The sequence below is a fragment of the Erpetoichthys calabaricus genome, chromosome 2 (genome assembly GCF_900747795.2).
Source record: "Erpetoichthys calabaricus chromosome 2, fErpCal1.3, whole genome shotgun sequence".
Taxonomy (NCBI): domain Eukaryota; kingdom Metazoa; phylum Chordata; class Cladistia; order Polypteriformes; family Polypteridae; genus Erpetoichthys; species Erpetoichthys calabaricus.
In genome coordinates, this window is record NC_041395.2 from 297584357 (window position 1) to 297603986 (window position 19630).

General features: G+C 38.1%; 1 protein-coding gene across 1 annotated transcript in view; it reads right to left on the reverse strand.

Moving 5' to 3' along the window:
- Positions 1–574: 574 nt before the first annotated feature.
- Positions 575–19630, reverse strand: part of LOC114647210 (EF-hand calcium-binding domain-containing protein 6-like) — a 76280-nt gene continuing 57224 nt past the window's right edge. The window contains exons 12-17 of the mRNA XM_051922166.1: positions 16795–16912; positions 11911–12035; positions 9555–9798; positions 9306–9475; positions 4918–5071; positions 575–1143 (exon numbers count right to left, since the gene is read on the reverse strand). Coding sequence (XP_051778126.1) covers positions 925–1143; positions 4918–5071; positions 9306–9475; positions 9555–9798; positions 11911–12035; positions 16795–16912 — 1030 coding nt within the window. The 3' untranslated portion in view covers positions 575–924. The remainder of the gene's footprint in view (positions 1144–4917; positions 5072–9305; positions 9476–9554; positions 9799–11910; positions 12036–16794; positions 16913–19630) is intronic.

Below are 19630 nucleotides of genomic sequence, written 5' to 3' on the forward strand. Positions count from 1 at the left end.
GCTGTAGCTGGATGTCCAGAGCGCTCTGCATCCGTCACACTCGTATGGCCATTTTCGAACATTTCAATCCACTAAAAGAAGACTTTACAAGAGAGAACTTTATCCCCATCCTAAACACACATGCGGAGATGAATTTGTGCTCCCGAAACACCTTCTGCTCATAAACAGCGTATGTCAGAAAGCTGTTCTTCTTCGGTGCAATTTATAAGTTTTGCAGCCATCTTCACCACAGGGTGACAACTCTTATATTAAACCGCAAGAGCAGTGGGCTTGCCAGACAGAACTAGTCACATGACACTATCAGACACGACCAATTACTACTCCTTCTGCCTTCACCGTTTCCAAAAAAAATATAAAAGTGCGGAAACTTTTTGAACGATCCTGGTATTTCAACTGAAAGATGTAATCCCACAATGTCTGGCATCTGCCCAAGGTTTTCTTTATGTGTGCTGGGTGATGAATGGATGCAATGCCAAGATGGTGACAGGCAAAAGTACAGCCGATTCAGCCATAACAGACCCTAACCGTGGAAAATGATTTTCTTCCATAAAATATCATTTTCATACATTTGAAACATTATGAGACATTTTATTTGGCTAATGTTATTAATTAAAAAAATTCACAATCATAGTTCAAAAAACAAATAACTATGAAATTTTCTTATCATGAGGATTTTTTTCTTACCTAATCATTTGCTGAACAGTTTCTTTCCATATTACACGTCTTACATTTGTAACAGCTATTACTTCCAAACAGTTAACACACAAAGATATGCACTAAAGATCATTTTAAAAAGTAACTCCAGTTATTAGAGTTAAAAAAGAGCTAAATAAATACTTTTAATCCCATTTTCAGTTACAATATCAGTTAGTGCTCTATTCACTTTTATAGCATTTGCTTTCACTACCACCAGCATCTATTTTTCTATTTCTCTTTTAAGGTGTCATTAATAAATTTAGCATACTCAATTTTGCCAACCATTTGTTTATCAAAATGAGACATAATCTGGTAAATTTCATCTTCATTTAAGACAATGTTACAAAGCTTCAGAACTGCTCTAAATTCTGGGAGCAAAAGAAATCCAGAGCCATGTGTATCCAGCTTCTTACATGCATTCTGAAGGGTCTTCCAGTCTCCTCCCATCTGCAAGTCATGACAAAACACAAGAAAACAAATCAGTGAATCCCTTGCTCATCTTGGTATATAGTGTCACCATTAGATGTTCTTGGTATTACTGCCTGGTTTGGAAACAGCAGGCTCTGCAGAGAGTGGTACAGTCAGCTAAACACATCACCAGGGGCCTCATGTATAAACGGTGCGTACGCACAGAAATGTTGCGTACGAACCTTTCCACGCTCAAATCGCGATGTATAAAACCTAAACTTGGCGTAAAGCCACGCACATTTCCACGGTAACTCATTCCTTGGCGTACGCAATTTATCCGCCCGGTTTTGCAGACTGGCGGCACCCAGTGTCAAAGCAGTGCTACTGTTCCTGTGTGGTTACCCTTTCTTAGATCCACATCCACGGCGGCGGCTTTATCAAATACACTGAAATTAACCGCATATCGTTCATAAATTTAATGCATCTGATTGTAATTAACCTGTAACAATATAATGGTCCACAGAATGGTCAAACTACTGTTCCTGTGTGCTCATCCTTTCTTTCTTAGCTCCACATTCCTGACGTGGCTTTATAAATATACTGAAATTAACTGCATATTGTTTATTAGTGTAATACATCTGATTGTAATTAACCTGCTGCAATATAATGGGCCAGGGAATAGCCATAGTATTCCAAATACCAGAACTGCTTTAGCGTTGTTACGCTCACTGCATCTTGTTCTTCTTTTTGCTGTTCCCGTTAAGGGTTGCCACTGCGGATCATTTTTTTTCCATATTACTCTCACTGCACCACTCGGAGTATTTATATCACTGTATCTGAGTGTGAATCACAGCAGCAGATGATCAGAAAGAGAATTATCGGTATACAGTTTCAAGTACACACTACCTCAACCACGGCAAAAAGCGTCAAACCCTTTCCTGTACGGACCTCGCGTTTCAGAAACAGTTTCATTCCAAGAACTATAAATGCACTCAATCACCTCACTGTAAACTTGCACTACAGTTATAATATTGCACAACCTGCGCTACTTTATAAAGCGCGTATGATGACAATATCATTTTTAAGATGAAATGCAGCAAAATATGTTGCTTATAGTATACAGATAAAACTTTAACTTCATTTAAATAATCTGTATTGCTAATAATTAAACATGTGAGGACACGGTGCCGCAGCGCTAGCTAGTTCACGGATAGCTCCTGCCTTGCGCTGTATTCTTGCTGGTGCTGACGCGACACTGGAAGGATAGACGAATAGAATAATTAAACATGTACTACGAAGATATTTCAATGTTCCTTAAAAGTTTTGAAGAATCGGCGTTCTAAGCTTACAAATGGCTTCACGTCTATTACAGAGCTGATTGTGTGGCGATTGGAGAAAGAAAAGTATGGACAGGAATTGGAGGTTAGTACGTTTGAAAGAGACAGTACTTCTGTAATAAATTATTTCATCGAAGGTCACACATGGTGCAACAAGCCTCTTGCGTGAGATATGAACAATCACTGCGCCACCGTGTTCCCATGTTTAATAACATGCTTTCATTCCTATCATCATGAAAATGATATCACGTATACATCTCAGTATTTTAATTATTCAGAGAGCTGTAATATCTCGAATGTAATGCATTCTGTGTCCTGTCGGAGAAAGAGAAAGAACGGAAGCACGTAGTGATTCACACACATAGAGCACATAGAAGATCAAACACAGAAAAAAGCATTTAACATGCTACTTGAGAAACTACGGTAGTAAAATAAACGATTTTAAGAAATTTCGAGATTAAAGTTGACATTTCGTGCTTTTTTCCCACTGTGTGCCTATGTTTTTTGTTTGTACCCTAATACGCTTTCATATGACACTCAGACGGTGGGCTACAACTCGCCTTTTCACAGCGACTTTGATATGTGATTTCTTTTTTATTTCGGGCACTGTGCGACTTTGTGAATTTGATCTTTCGAGTTTTTCCGACACTCTGTCACTCGATCAACTTTCTTTTGTTGATTATACCACTGTTTAAACCAACAAATAGTACGTTTTTCCTTTGCCTCCACTTGGTATTCGCTGAAATTCTTATATTTTCCCCTGTGCTTTTCACATTGTCTTTTCTCAGAAGGCTATTTATATTGATTTGCATATTCAAAGAGGCGTAATTCTGGGAGGAGTTGGGGCGGGACAGAAGGCGCGTGCACGTGCGTTACTTTTCACGCAAATCGGGATTTATGTAGCAGAAGAACGTGAAAGTATGCGTGCGCACAGATTCCTGCATCTGGATTTTTCTGTGCGTACGCACAATCCCGCTTTTGTGCTTACGCCATGTTATAGTGTGAGTTCTACGCACGGCGTTATACATGAGGCCCCAGGTGTGCACTTCCTAACTTCCAGGACATCTATACCAAGCAATGTTAGACCAGGGCAAAGAAAATTATTAGTGATAACAACCATCCCAACAATGGCCTCTTCTCTCTGCTGAGGTCAGGTAAACGCTACCACTGCCTGAAGGCCAGTGCAGAGAGACTGAGGAGGAGCTTCTGTTCACAGTTCACTCACATCTTGTATGAGGAAAGTGTCTAGAACCACAAAATGATCTATTGTTAATTAATTTTCTAAAATTGAGTTATATAAGTTCTTTTTTATTATGTATTGTTTGTTTGTCACATGTTTTGTCATTCCAGTGTCCGGTCAGGTCAGATTGGGGAGCATGCACTGGCACAGCTCATTGCCACATCCACCACACAACGAAACAGCTCGGGATCCCGGTTGGCAGACATGTGGTCCAGTCTCACTTTCAGGAACTGCCGCATCCAGGTGTTACGTGGGCATCCCCTTGGCCTGGTCCATCCACTCAGGTCCTCAACAATGAAGATCCTGTGAGCCGGATCACCCTAGGTGAATTGCACCACATGGCTGTAGTGCCGTAACTGATGCAGGTAATGTACCTCATTTGGATCTGCATGAGCAACCACTTGTTCGATACAAAGTCAAACCAGTACCCCAGGGTTCTCTGAAGAGACACAGTACTAAAGGAGTCCAGTCCAAGTCACTGGATAGCATCCTTGTCTCGCAACCATATAGCAAAATGGAAAGCAGCAGGACTCTAAAGATTTGGACCTTCGTCCTTTTGCAAAGATATCAGGAGTGCCACACACCCCTTCCCAGTGACCTCATGATCCCCTGCCTCGCTCTCCCAATCCATCTACCGACTTATGACATATGAGTCACCAGAGAGACATGAATGTCACTGCTGAAGTAAATGTAAAGAATGCTATTTAAAATAGTTATTCCTTTGATATTTACAAGTTGTGTCTTATTGTTTATGGTTTGGTCCATCACTGCTGGTATGGGAACTGCACTATTCAGGTGCAGAAATCTCTACAGGGGGTTGTGTGCCTAGCTGAGCGCATCATTGGGACTCCACTTCCCGGTCTACATAATATCGTCATCATTAGGTGCTCAGAGACTCCAGTCATCCCAGTAAAAAAATGTTTAAGCTGCTGAAGTCAAACAACTATTTTAAATTGCACACGGACATTATGGACACCCTGTATATGAGTACAAGGTTGAAAAGTTGGGTTTCTTTTAACAAAAGGTCTGATTTAGTTTTCTAAGCATACGTCTTTTTAATTCCTAAAATATCCAGAACAGCTAACATCCATCAGTTCTTCTCATAAATGAGAATATGTGTAGTCTTTTGTCTTATTTTTAACATCAGAGAGGTTTGTTGTTCTGCTTTTATACGTAGAATTCTATGAATTTAAAACCTGAAACCACTGCAAAAATGAAAATTAATCTTAAACTTACCTTCTGACGAATTTTTAGGGTAAGGCCACTCAAACCTTTTTGTGTGACTTCATTGTAGAGAGGTTTTATCTGAGATGTTTGGGTCAAAATCTTGTGAGATCTGAATGTCCTCCTCCGATCTTCAAAAGGCTGAAGAAAGTTTACATATGAAACTCTAAAAGAGAAAAACAAGTCCAAAATGTTTGATGTTGTACATCAAGTGATCTTGAAAAAATGGTCAGTTTTTGGAAATCTAGCTGCAAATGTGAAGCAGTAATTAAAATGACAATTGTTTTAATATTCTTTCTTAGCAAAGTACTTTAGTTATTCTATTATTATTTATTTTATTTTTAGTTCACACTGGATTGTATTTGATGCTAGTCTATGAAATTGAAACATCTCTATGTTCGTCAGAAGCTTTGTTTATTTATCAGTGGAGATTTTGATAATGCTGGTACCTAACCTGTCAACACATGCTTGTTTATCCCAAAAAAATCATCAAACATTGAGAAGATATCTGCAGCTGAGCCAAATTTTTAAACTGTGTTACAGCTACCCCTACATATATTAATTTTCTGAATCCATTTATTAGCCACTGCCTATACCTGAAGCATTAGGCACAAGTCTTAGATGTTGTGATCTGTAAGGGGCATATCAGGGCCCCAAAACCCCAGACACAATTTCCCCCACACAAGTTTAATGTTCAAAAAAATATTTCAAACTGATGAAATACCTTAAACAGGTTTCTTCTTAGCACAATACAATTCAACTCTTTGTCCAGCACTTGTCCTGGGTGAGCTTTGCTGAGGTCCACCCCTGACACTAATTCATCTGGGGGAGATGGAGTAGCTCCTTCTGGTGCAACAACATTACCACCAAGAAGCAGGTCTAGGTCAGGTGGAACTTCCTAGAACAGGGGATCATCATCCTGGAAAACCCCATGTGGCAACCAAGTACCACAACAGGGCGCCTATTGGGACAAAAGGTCCTATGCTGCCCTATGGGTGCACAAATGGGAGCTCCACCAGAAGGATGCTGCCACTCAGTGTACAGGGGGAGCACATGTGTCTGGGAGGTTGCCTCCCACTGTCTTGCTATTATAAAGGCCCCCTGGTAAGGTAAGAAAACACCTTCCATCCTGGCTACGATGCCAACCTAACATTGCCACTATAACAATGTATACACTCATGTGCACATACAAGGCAAATTTAGAATCTACAATTAACCTAACATGCATGGCTTACAGATGTCGGAGGAGACCCGACACATGAATATGTGGAGAATGTACATGCTTAGTTAGTGACTTCAACCCAGGGACCAGAACTGAGATAGCAGTACTAGCTACTTGGTAAGACTGTGACCTGTTTGTACACTGCACTTGTTACATTAATTCAACTATTACTGAATGTAAACAATTAATGTAAAAATGATTTGCTATAGAAATCAGTCGGTAATTCAAAGATGTTTTGGTCCATTTAGGTTAAGTTTTTATATGAAATTGTTATTTTGTGTTTGATTTATTTTTAATGATGTTATCAAGATACCATTTTGTTTGCTATTTTTCCATTATAACTTCCATTTTGTACTGTATGTAGGTTTTACACGGGCAGTGACATACTATGATGTTACCAACAGTACCCCATCAAAGATGGTACCACGCAAAATATAATATCCAAACTTATTAAAGGGAATTAAATATATAAGACGTAAAAAGTGGCTGGTTTGAATCTGACTTCTGGTTTTATTCTGACTCTGCATACTGATTTTTGACTCAATTTACTAACATTGACTTATTGACTACTAGCTGAGTTACCCATCTATGAGCAGTAGATTACTACTTTAAAACTGTAGATGAGTAAACTGCGTTTGTTTAATTTTCTTAAATAAATACTTACTCCACTTTACACTGCATATCAACATTATATTAACAGAAATATTACAATTAAATTAAAATTAACAAGCATTTGTACAAAAGTCATCTGAAGTTAACAAACATCAGATGGAGAGATGCATTGGTTTGGACCTGTGCAGAGGAGAAATGCTGTGTATATTGGGAGAAGGATGCTAAGGATAGAGCTGCCAGGGAAGAGGAAAAGAGGAAGGCCTAAGAGAAGGTTTATGGATGTGGTGAGAGAGGACATGCAGGTGATGGGTGTAACAGAACAAGATGTACAGGACAGAAAGATATGGAAGAAGATGATCTGCTGTGGCAACCCCTAACGGGAGCAGCCGAAAGAAGAAGAAGATTAAGCAATTTCTTCTTTGTCAACAACATTATTTGTTGTATTTCGTGGAGTACATCTAAGCAAAGACCTCTTTGATGTCACTCATGAGCAAGCAACATAAAGCTGCGCATTAGAGAAACAATAATTTCTTAAATGAATGCCAGCAGGTTTCAGTGCCTGACTTTGTGATTTGTTTGTGGTCATAGGAAGAGATACAAATCTGAAATTGCATCTAGATTACTTTTAGATTACCCTGTGAACATCTCTTCTGATCGCAAATTTAAATCCTACAAAATCTATTTAAAAATCATTTAAAAGGGAATGGAAAATTTTTGGGAATCAGGATTATTATTGGGGAAAAAAAATTTTGACCTGTACCGTTGCATGTCAATATTTCACCCAATGTGAAAAGCTACAGTATAACTTTCAAAGTACAGTTTGTATTATTGTTTGTATTTTTATTTGTATTATTGAGAACAGGGTATTCTTGGGATTAAAATGATTTGACCTATGCCATCACCTGTCAATATTTCAGCCTCTGTGAGGAGCTATAACTTTCAATATATAGTTCCAAACAGTAGTTGTGCTGTTCTTAGCTTTCAGAATCCCACAATAGAACCTTTCTTCTGGCATCGGCAAATCGTGGATTTAAATTCGTTCTCATTTTAAAACACATATTATTTGAAAATGAAAAAAAAAATGGAAATAAAAGTAGAAAAACATACTGAGTTTATTCCACAGAACATGAATGGGTTGATCCGACAGGGTGTATCCTCAAGGAAAATATTTAACTGTCAAAGTACAGGTGTTCCCTCCCAGAGACGGTACCGAGGTAATGTATACACTGCTTTCTACACTGGTCTACATTTAATTTAACCATAAACTTTTGTGACAATCTGTTTGTATGCATCCTTTATTTACGGCTGAAAATGTAAGAAAATAATGTGTTGCATAGCAAGATTTTTCAAAGAAGCTGTTCCTGAGCCCCACTCTCCTGAATTCGACTTGGGGCAGAGATCAAGACAAATTATATATATATATATATATATATATGGAAGAGAAGGGCTGTGATACGGTTTGCATATTTGCAGTTGGAGATCCACGAAGGGAGAAAAAACGAATCACGTATCATAAAATAGTTTTATTCCTGAGCTTTCAACCCCTATCAGGGGTCTTCATCAGAGGATAATGCTTAGACTTACAAGAATCAAAGGCAATATATAGCAACACATTCAGTGGGGGGGGGGGGGGGGGGGGGTTGTTGGTGGAGGTGACTTTTTCATAGCTGTGCGCTTCACGGATTGCCGAAGTTTCCCATCGTCTAATACATTGGAGGGCTTCATGCCCGAAGGTTGTACGAATGGAAGAGAAGGTCTGTGATACGGTTTGCATATTTGCAGTTGGAGATCCACGAAGGGAGAAAAAACGAATATACTGAACTGGAGTGGCTGAACTGTTCTGGAGAGATGTCCAAAAATACAGACTGAAAGACAGACATGCTTAACTTCATTTAAATAGATTCTTATAGTTGTCCCTGTAACCTGCTAACATCTCTGCTGATCCAAAATTAAAATCCTACCAAAATGTATCTAATTTTCCAATGACCCAACAGCAAATAAGTGGGCAAAAATGGATAGATGGGAACATTGGAAATGCATTTACAGCCACACTAGAAAGTTTTACACTACAGTACAACTGACTATGCAGCTATGCGGTGGAGTAAGCAAAGTTGCTGGAGAAACACATTTTCAGGTACATTTTCAAAACCTTAATGCTACGCTTTTTTTGACAGTGTGGAGTAGTGGTTCAGTGTTAAGAGCTGCTGTATTACAAATCATGTGTCTTGGGTTAAAATCTCACAACTATGTGGTGTCTTTTGGAGTTTACATGTTATCCACAGTTATTCTCCCACATAACTGTTAGGTTAATTGTCAATTCTAAATTGACCCTGTCGGGGTATGCATGAGTAGGTACTGCCTATTTTCCATTGTCACCTAGCTTATGATCCCTACATGAACCTAAATTGTATCAACTTGGTTTCAAAGTGTCATGTTTTTTGCCTGACATAATTATTTCACTTTTAAATAGCTGTTGCTTCATTTCTTGATTTTCAAAACTCTCCATCTGGAAAAATTACATACAGAATTCTGGTACAGTTTAGAATTAATTAATTAAAAAAAAGACCTGTTCTCTCCGTCGTTAAATTTAGTAGCAATCACGTTACATTGGAAGTCTGTCAGCTCAGGGCAAAGTTCAGTAAGCACATCCTTGAATTCATCTTTAGTCACAGTTCCTGAGTTGGTGAAGTCTAACTCTTGAAACTTGTTCCATAGCTCATCCAGAAGAAGCTCAACCTGTACAAATGAACACACTTTTCAGTTTATAGAAGGAGGGCCCTGCAGTAGAAGCCAAGGATACACTGATGTAGCATACCTTTGCCCGCAAGTACTCCACCATTATCTCTGTGTCAGAATTGAGTTTTCTGGACCTTATCAGAAAGTCGCTGTCTCCTTTCACCGGTGGTGCCCTTTTGGCATTTGGGTAGCAGGCTGACATCAAAGAAAATCGGAAGTGACGCACAAAGTGAAGAAAGTCCAGTGTGTCGTCTTGGTTGGTTATCATGGTTTTCCAAAGATTTCTAACTTCCAGTTTTGAAATGCTGGGATGGATATCAAAACTAAAACAGAAGCAATTCCATTAGTATGTTATTTAAAAATTTTTTTTTTTGTTTACACATACATAATTACAAAAATAAATACAAAAAGTTATTGGACAGTGTATTGATGGAAGTTGCATTCTAATAGTGTTTTTAAAGAATAAATGTAAACTTAGCAATTGTTTAAGTAAAAAAATTAATGTTTAGTGGGTATCCATTTTCAGGTAAATCTTTAAATCTTTAGTACTAGGGTGTTGTACCGTGTTAGCCATTATGAATGTAGTGAGAAGTCAAGCAAAATGACACCTTTATTGGCTAACTAAAAAGATTACAATATGCAGACTTTCGAGGCAACTCAGGCTCCTTCTTCGGGCAAGATGTAATACAGAAACTGGAGTTCCCTGGTTTGCTCATCACTAGTGAACTTTTTGAACAATTTTTTCCAGAAGGACTGATTGAGACTTTTGGAATGATCTTTTCCAGAAGTCACTCAGTTTTTCCCATGATGCAGTCATGTAGGATTTAAAAGGAGATACTCTGAATGGTTCATAGTTGTGCTGAAGTAGAGAGTCAGTGGGAAGTGGAATGCAATAAAAATGGGGAAAGACAGTGAGAAGTGAAACTGGAGACAGTAAGAGAGAATTAAATATCATGACTGGATTGGAGGGACGCAGAAAGAAGTGAACGATACTCAGAGAGACAGAGACACGATTGTAAAATACACTGGAAGAGATGCAGCATTCACAAGTTGTGGTCATTTTTGGAGATTCTATTTGTGATGTCTTACTTTCCCATTTCATGATGCTTACATGTACTTAAAATTGTGGAAGAAATGGGATGGCTCTTGAATGGCTTTGTCAGTCTTGATGGTTTTATAGTAGTTGGGGTTGGCATTCATTTTAACAAAAATGTACACTAAAAACATAACATTCTATAATTAATTACAATCAGATGTGAAATAATCAAGAAAAGAGGTATATGTTTAACAGAATGTTAGGTTATATAGTATGACGTATAGGGTACAAGTCCAAGGAGGTTATGCTCAAGCTTTATAACACACTGGTGAGGCCTCATCTGGAGTACTGGGTGAAGTTTTGGTCTCCAGGCTACAAAAATAACAGCAGCACTGGAAAAGGTCCAGAGAAGAGCGACTAGGCTGAGTCCAGGGCTATACAGAGGATGAGGAAAGAATATGAGGAAAGAGCTGATCTTTTTCAGTTTAAGCAAAAGAAGATTAAGAGAAGACATGACTGAAGTATTTAAAATTATGAAGGGAATTAGTACAGTGGATCGAGACTGTTATTTTAAAATGAGTTCATCAGGAACACAGTTGGAAACTTGTTAAGGGTAAATTTCGCACAAACATTAGGAAGTTTTTCTTTACACAGAGAACCATAGACACGTGGAATAAGCTACCAAGTAGTGTGGTAGACAGTAGGACTTTAAAGACTTTCAAAACTCGATGCCAGTTTAGAAGAATTAAGTGGGCAAGTTTTGTTGGGCTGAATGGCCTGTTCTCGTCTAGATCGTTCTAATATTCGAATGTTTTGCCTATTGGTCCTCTTTTAAGTTTCTACCTCTTAAAGAAAAAAAATAATGGTCAGGACAGTGGTTGTGGGAATATGGATGTGATCGTTCAGCTCAATTAAGTTAAGCTTTTTTACAGGAAAGTGAATCTGAATAACAAGCAGTTTTGCATAAAAGACAGACAGACGGACGGACGGACGGACAGTTAGGCAGACAGACAGTATTTATTTATTTATGAAGGGAAATTAAATTGATCCAGTAGCAACATAGAACATAAAAATAGTGCACAATGGTAAGAAACTATTACAAAAGTGCAGGAGCCTAAGCTAGAAAAAGAATGTTGCAACCTGTTAACTTATCATATTCATTCTTACACAATTCTGACCCTATTTGCTCCAGATAATTTGTATTAGTCATTTTATGACCTCTGCCCCACTAGTATAAAAGTAAATGAAGAAGATGATGCAGATACAAGTTTCTATTCTTTCATATCCCATATGAATGATAAAATTGTAACGTGAAAAAACAAGTTCAGCATATGCTGACATAATTAATGTATGCATTAGTCTAATGCCTTTTTTTATATATTTTACTTCAATAAAGTACCATTTGAGTAGCTGGTACATCATTTCAGGAGTCAGCCTTCTTGTGTTCATTACATCCAGGTCATTAAAAGCAGCTTCCACTTCTTGAAATTTGCTTTTAAGCAGGTCTTTAATTATTTTATAGAGCTGTTAGAAATGTAAAAAAAAAAAAAAAAAATTAAGTAGATATTACAGCAGTTTACAAAGAGACTAACAGAATTTCACAAAATGGAATAAAGAATGCAGGCCCTAGACCCCACAATAACAAAATAAATAACTTGTTGCGTATAATTGGGATTTCTGTATTAAACAGAGACACTGGTAAAGATAAAGAGTATTGTATTTGCTATTACTTATTTAAATTGTCATCTTGATCCCTACATTTACAAATGTCATTAAGTACTGATGGACTGGGAACCAGAGCTTATCTTGACATCAAGAACAGCTCACACTCGTACTCATTCATACATTGTCAGTATAGCACTTCCAATTCATCTAACATAATATTTTAGGACTGGAGGGAGTAATCTGCACAAACAAAGGTAACAAATATAAGCTTTAAACACAAAACTGTCTTACTGTATATAGACAGAACTTCAGATACATTGTAAGTCTATTCTTGAAAGCAAACACAGCTTTTGCTTACTCATAAGCCCACAGATATCCTAAGGGCACTATATTGTGAATTTCCCATTGGGGTTAATAAAGTATCTATCTATCTATCTATCTATCTATCTATCTATCTATCTATCTATCTATCTATCTATCTATCTATCTATCTATCTATCTATCTATCTATCTATCTATCTATCTATCTATCTATCTATCTATCTATCTATCTATCTATCTATCTACCTATTAGTTAATTTTAGTGAATATTAGTCAGCACTGCAAGAATGCATTACATTATCTAAAACTAATGGCAAGATGGTGTAGTAGTAAGCACTGCTGCTTCACTGCTGCAGGTAGTCAGGGTGATTTCTATCCTGACCATTGTTCATACTTTGTTTAAAAGCCCATGAAGGATTTCTTTTTTGCAAACATGTCCATTCTAGATTAACTGGTGCCACTAATGTAGTTTGTTATGAGATGTGTGTAGGTATGTGTGTGACTGTGTCCTGAAACAGACTAATGCCCTGCCCAGTGTTATTTTTGGCTTTATGCTAAATCCTGACGACAATAAGCATTTCTGTAAAGCCTGCTTACATGGAGATTCTATTTATGGTGGGCACTGCAGTCTCACAGCTGCAACGACTTGAGTCTGATTACCCCATCTATGCAATGCTTACACATACTCACCATATCTATGTGGACCTTTCTCAGTTACTTAGATTTCCTTCTACATTTTAAAGACCTGCAGAACAGTTTAAGTGAGTCTCTAAATTGGGTTGGTGTGGGTTAATTACTGGCTTTCGCCCAGTGCCATCTAGTGTGTGTTGAATGTTCTTCATTTGTAAATAGTCATCACTGTAGAATTATGGACTTCAAATTGTTTGGAAATGGCCTTATAACCCTGTCCATAATGGTGAGTAGCAGCAACAGATACTTCCTGTTTTGTCACTGGCACGGTGCTTCCACAAATCTGAGTTCTTACACCAAATTGTTAAACTTCCTACTTTCATGCCACAGCACAGCTATACGGGGGTATCTACTTTTCACATATGGCTTCTTCAGGTTGGCGAGTTCTACCAACTAAACAACAACAAAATGAAGCATGTAATGTGTTGATGTTAGGGGTTAAATTCATTGAATTAGTGTACTTCTTCATTGTAATTCATTGGTCCTCAAAGTGTTTCAGACTGAAAACCACTTTACCTAAGTCAAAGTTGCCTAAAGAAGGGGCCTAAGTTGCCACAAAAGCTTGCATATTGGAGTCTTTTTAGTTAGCCAATAAAAGGTGGCATTTTGCTTGACATCTCACTACATCCATAATGGCTAACATGGTCCATTAACAGCAAACAGTCTCTTCTTAACTCCAATTCTTTGTTACAATTAAGACATTTCTGTTACTAATCGTATAGCATGCATGTTAAAAATCATAGATATACAAGTATACCTATACTGGATTTGCTTTTCAATCTCCCTGATTTCAGTAAATAATTTATAATAAGCCCTTCGTCTGAATGATTCTGTGACAGGTGACAAACTGTCAGCACTGATGCAGCAGAAGAGGCGTGCATCTCCTATCTCATGGGCCAAGGGAGCCAAGAGTGGGCTCACTAGGCACTCACTAAGGTGGATTAAAAAAGTGTTATTCCATGCTATGAATAAAACTGGTGTGGTGGAAGAGATTTTAAGTTGAAGATGTGTGTGTGTAAGAGAGAGTTAGGGAGGGAGCAACCATTACACGGCAACAGGAACAGAGTGGGAAGAAGTGAAATAGTAAAACTTATTTAAAAAGTCAGAAGGAGTTCTCTGTGGTGGTTGTTTTAGAAGTGTTCCCAATGACCATAACAAATGGGAAGTTCTTTTAGATGCAAGGAGACTGGACAGCAGCCTGATTGATCAATATACAGTATCAGTGGCGTAGCTCAAGTTTGTGCTGCTCGCGGTGCTTCAATTTGCTGCCCTCCAAGATATCTGAATATGTTAACCTGTTTAACTAGAAAATTAAAATAATGCATAGAGAAAAATTAAGATAAATTTTGCATAGATTTATTCACATATAGAGGAACAGCAATAATTTTTCACATATAATTATTTATAAGCATCAACTAGACAAGAATATAGTATAGACGCACTGATAAGCTGTGTTCTAATTATTAGTTTAATATAATTATGGTGCGAAAACCAAAACCAGAGTATTGTACAAATGATAGGTGGGGATGTTTTCTGCGCAAAGCAAGAACGCATTCAGATTGATAACGAAACAAAATTATAAATTGTAAATTAGTTGTTTATCTTCCTAGAAATTATTATTGGTGCAATGTTTATGTTTATTTTTGTTATTGCCTCATAAATTTCAACTGCTGTGTCTGATGACATCACAGAAGGACAGTCTGAAAATTATTTTTGAAGCATTTGTATATAAAAATCAGAGAATTTCACTTTTCTCATTCATGAGTGATATTTTTCCAAACCCTGCTGCATACACACGAATTGCACTGAGCCTTTTGGCCAATAATGCCGCCCCCAAAAATGTGCTGCCTGAGGTGGACCACCCACCCCTAGCTACACCACTGTACAGTATGCAGTATTATACAGAGGGGAGTGGCTATTGGGAACAATAGGAGATTTGCTATTGGGTAGGTGATGTTTCTGGGATGGTAGAACTGATATGCACACCCTTTGAAATTCTCATAAATACATTCACAGACATTTTAATAAATCTGTAAAACGTCAACTCCTCCCCAATTGGTGTAACGCAGCTTTGCATGCAGGCTTCCATTTTTGGAGTCTGGTATCTCTTCAGACCAGGGCCTCCACTCTGGAGCTCCAAGTAATAATGGAAACTCTATTGCATTATTTGATTCAGATAACCGATCCACAACCCTAATCTTCACTGTAGTGTAAACCATGCCCAGTTCTGGAGGTCTGTAGCTACATGCTATTGCTGCCCATTGAAGTCAACTCCATCTGCTTGGAGCTTCAGGGTAGAAGCTCCGGCCTCGCCAAATAGTACAACCCAACACGATTGAAACTGAAACTATCAATGGACAATGGACACCAAAGGTAAAAGAAAAAAGAAAGGTTGTGCTGAAAAACAAGGATTTAGCAAAAAAATGGCACTGGAAAAGGATGCAGCATAATGTATGAAAATATCAGCTTTATTTAGAACAGGTGAGAAAAGTCATTTCTTAAATTTACAACAAATTGGTTTACTATTTCAGTAACACTAAGTAAAAGAAAAGTAGCTGCCAGGTACAGTAGCAAATGTGATCGGCCTTGCAGTCTGTCATATTGCCTCATTGAATTTCTAGCATTTTTAACAGGCAGTGGCTATCTCAGTGTTTCTCAATGGGTCGCTGATGACCATTGATGGGTCGCAAGTGGTCGTTTCAGCTGCTGCCAACTGCTGAAGTGATCGATAGCCTTTCTCGATGCTTTTCCCCATTTCTAATCGTGTTCCTTTCACCAAGGGAGACACCCCTCTCCCCTTCTTCCCCCGAAGGGAGAGAAGTCCCCACTCTTCAGTTGCTATATGTGGGTCGACATCAAACTTAAAAAGGTAAAAGTGGATCCTCAGACTATAAAATTTTGAAAAACGCTGGTGTAGCTGACTTTGAGGTGCAGTGCTTCACATGACAGCACAGTTAACATCAATCTAGTGGCCAGCAAGTGTAGTTGAAGTAAGCACCGCTATCTAGCTTTCGTAGGTAGCTTTAGGCTTTAGAATTTAGGCTAATGTAGCCTTTTGGAAAGAGAAAATGTTTAGTGAATTTAAGATGCAAGTATTAAACATCTGAAATGCTTCCTGCTGTTTTTTTTCAGTTCTGCTCCAGCTAACAGCCATAGAGAATCAGTCTGGTGATGCTGATGAAGCAGGGCAGGAGAGCGTAAAGGACAGCAACAGGCATCTGTAACAGTGTGGTACTGTGGTGAGATGATAGGATGTAGGTTTGCAAATATTTTTCAATATTACAGAAAATTATATGACCACTGTGAAATATTATTATGACTGCAGGATATGAAGAAATTATCCATGGAAGGATATGCAATGAAACATTATAGCTATACAGGCATCATGTATTATATATTGCAAAGGCATCATTAGCCATTGTAAATTGTTTGTCTTGCAGTCTGCATACCATGCTTTGAGAACCAATGGACTAGATGATTGTTAGTTACTGTATGTCCCTATATGTGAATCTATAGAAATGAAACTTTACTTTTACTTTTTCAGTCACTGTAATCATTACATAACATCTTATCTTGACTCTGTGGATAAGAACACAAAATACAATACCTGATCATTTGATCTCCTCAGTTCTAGGGCGTCTTTGTTCCTGTCTGGCTTTATGTATTTTTTGCTCAAGTCTGTCATGATGCTTGCATTGTCTCTGAAGATGCTCTTTGTATTTTTGCTGAGAGAAGTAAAGAACAAAGAAAAATGAGAAGCAAACGGAAGACTGTGTGTCAGCATTTTGCTGCAGGTCTAGGTACTTCAAATAGTGCCATATTGTGTTTTCTTTATCTCGGATATAGACCGGCATCTCGAAAAACAACAACATTTATTCATATACAGTAGCACATTTTAATACATTAAAGTGCTTTAAAATAATAATAGCTAAACAGAATTACAAAAATAAAGTAAAAACTAAACAAAAAAGTTAAAATTAAAGAACAATTATTTATAAAAGGTTATTTAACACTGTAGAAATGATAAATAAAATGTTCAGCTTAATAGCAAATGTTATGGTCAGATGGCTATGGAAGAGACGAAAACAAGAACTCCACCGGCTAGATGCTGATGAAGACAAACCTTCAGGGTTTCCATGGCCAGAAGACCACCCTGCCCACCTCACTTTCCACCTTCACCTTATCTGCTTTATATTCTCCTAAGTTTTAAGTAATAAGTCATTGTGCATTTACTGTATCTCGGAACATCAAGACATTCAGTGAACTGTAAGAATCTACACAATACAGCTGTAATGGAATGCATTTCACAGGGGTGTCTCCAAGAAATGTAGCATGATTTTGAGAAGTGTTTTAATTATTTTTAGAGATCATGTTTTCAAAACAACCTAATTTTATAGTTGCTTTTCTCATTTTCTTGTTTCATCCTACTAAAAATAACCCAGTCAGAGTGAAATTCTTAGCGGAAATCAGAGAAAGTCCAGTAAATGTGTAGCCCATCCATAAGCAATGTGCCATCATGTTGGCTTTCAGAATGGAGGATCACCAGCAGGACTTGTCACGACATTTGGGGATCCTTTGCCTAGTTCAGGATTTTACTATCATTTACTTCACACAGAGTGTAGCCAAAGATGACAGCAAGGCAATATGGGATTTTAAAACATGATTTTAAAATGGGCAGGTTCCTCAGCAGCTGTTTCTGCTTGGGAATTTACTCAGGGGGACACCACACCCATAGCCCACCATCACCAGCTGCTCATCCAGCAGGATTTCAAATCACTGTAAAATACATGCAACCAGCTATAACAAGAATCTATACTTGCAAAGTGCCTTAGGATGGTGTTTATGAGAGGAAGGTATTAAATAAAGCTGCATGTTTGCTTCTCCTATTTGTCCTATGTGTTTTTTTTCGTAATATCCTACCAGCTGCTGCTTAGCCAGAGCATTGTATTTAAGAAAAACAAACTGTTTCCATGTTTTAAAGGGAAGCAATAAATCCTGAAGGTGATTCTAAATAGGACCCAAACACATGTTTGAGATGAATTATAAATCAGAGAAGAGTTACAGTTCCTTTATAGAACATTAGAAAAAAATTTGATGAGAACAGGCCAATTAGCTCAACAAAGCTCACCAATCCTATTCACCAAATTTCTTCAAAATAACATCATGTCCGGACGGGAAGGTCCCTAAAGTCCTACTGTTCACCAGACTACTTGTTAATTTATTCCATGTGTCTATGGTTCTTTGTATAAAGAAAAACTTTGTAATGTTTGTGCGAAATTTACCCTTAACAAGTTTCCAAGCTGTGCCTCCATGTTCTTGTTGAACTCATTTGAAAGAAAAAACAAAATGGATGAAGCATTATATGAAATAATTAACTGATCCCAAAAAGTCCATGAAATAAATGCCATCATTTCTGAAAGCAGATTATAAAAATGTACAAATGAAAAAAAAGCAAAACACCATAATGTAATGAAACGGCATCATGGAGAAATTCAAAGAAAGTTTAAATTGGATGAAAGCGATTAGAAATGATGATGTTTACTTCCATGATGTTAAAGGCATTAGCCATCTTCCTTTTTCTATCATTTAAAAGTAGAGTAGTATTATGTTAATCATTTAGAAAACCTGTTCCCATTTTCTCAATAAAGAAAGTGCATCCCGCACAATTTAAAAAATATGGCCAAGCAAATACATACTTAATGTAGCATCTTATACAGTAAACACAATCATAAACATCACCCTTGACATTGTACTGCAGATTTGTACAGAAAAACGCTGAAGGAGTAAAATATGATCAATCTATCCATTTTTGACATGGCTGAATTAAGACCTTTAGAAGCCCTAAGCACTTAAGAGATTTTGGTGCCCCCTTATATATGAGCTACACTCACTCTCTGTGGACGAATGAATGGGACAGACGACATGACCAAGACAAGAACAATCATGTGACCTTCTGTGAACGGTGTGGCAGTTACCAGATTCTAATTCTGTTGTATTCCCAAGATTAATATATATACTGTAACGGACGGCTAGGACCCTTGCCGAACTGGGACGCCTGGAGAATGAAAGGACTGGGAGAGAAATAGTATCTCCCCTGGGACACGAGAGGGCCACGGGAACAAAGCTTGGAAGCTTAACCCAGTTGGGGCCCATGGCCACCGGCATGTGGAAGCCCCTTTTTGTGGAAACTGGATCAGATGTACTATTTGTAGGTTTGCACCATGGTCCGTGGAAAATCCGCCAATGGAAAATTTCTGTGGTGCCCCCCTTCCCTTGATGGTTGGTCCCCAACCCCCGGTCCACGGCCCACTACCGGGCCGCAACTGTCTGACAGCCGGGCCGCGAGAGAACTGCTGGCAACAGAGACTCACTCAGACTTTTCAGAACGCTTGCCGGGCGGGGCTTTGCAGCATCGCAGAGAGAGGAGAGAGACCGAGGTGAGA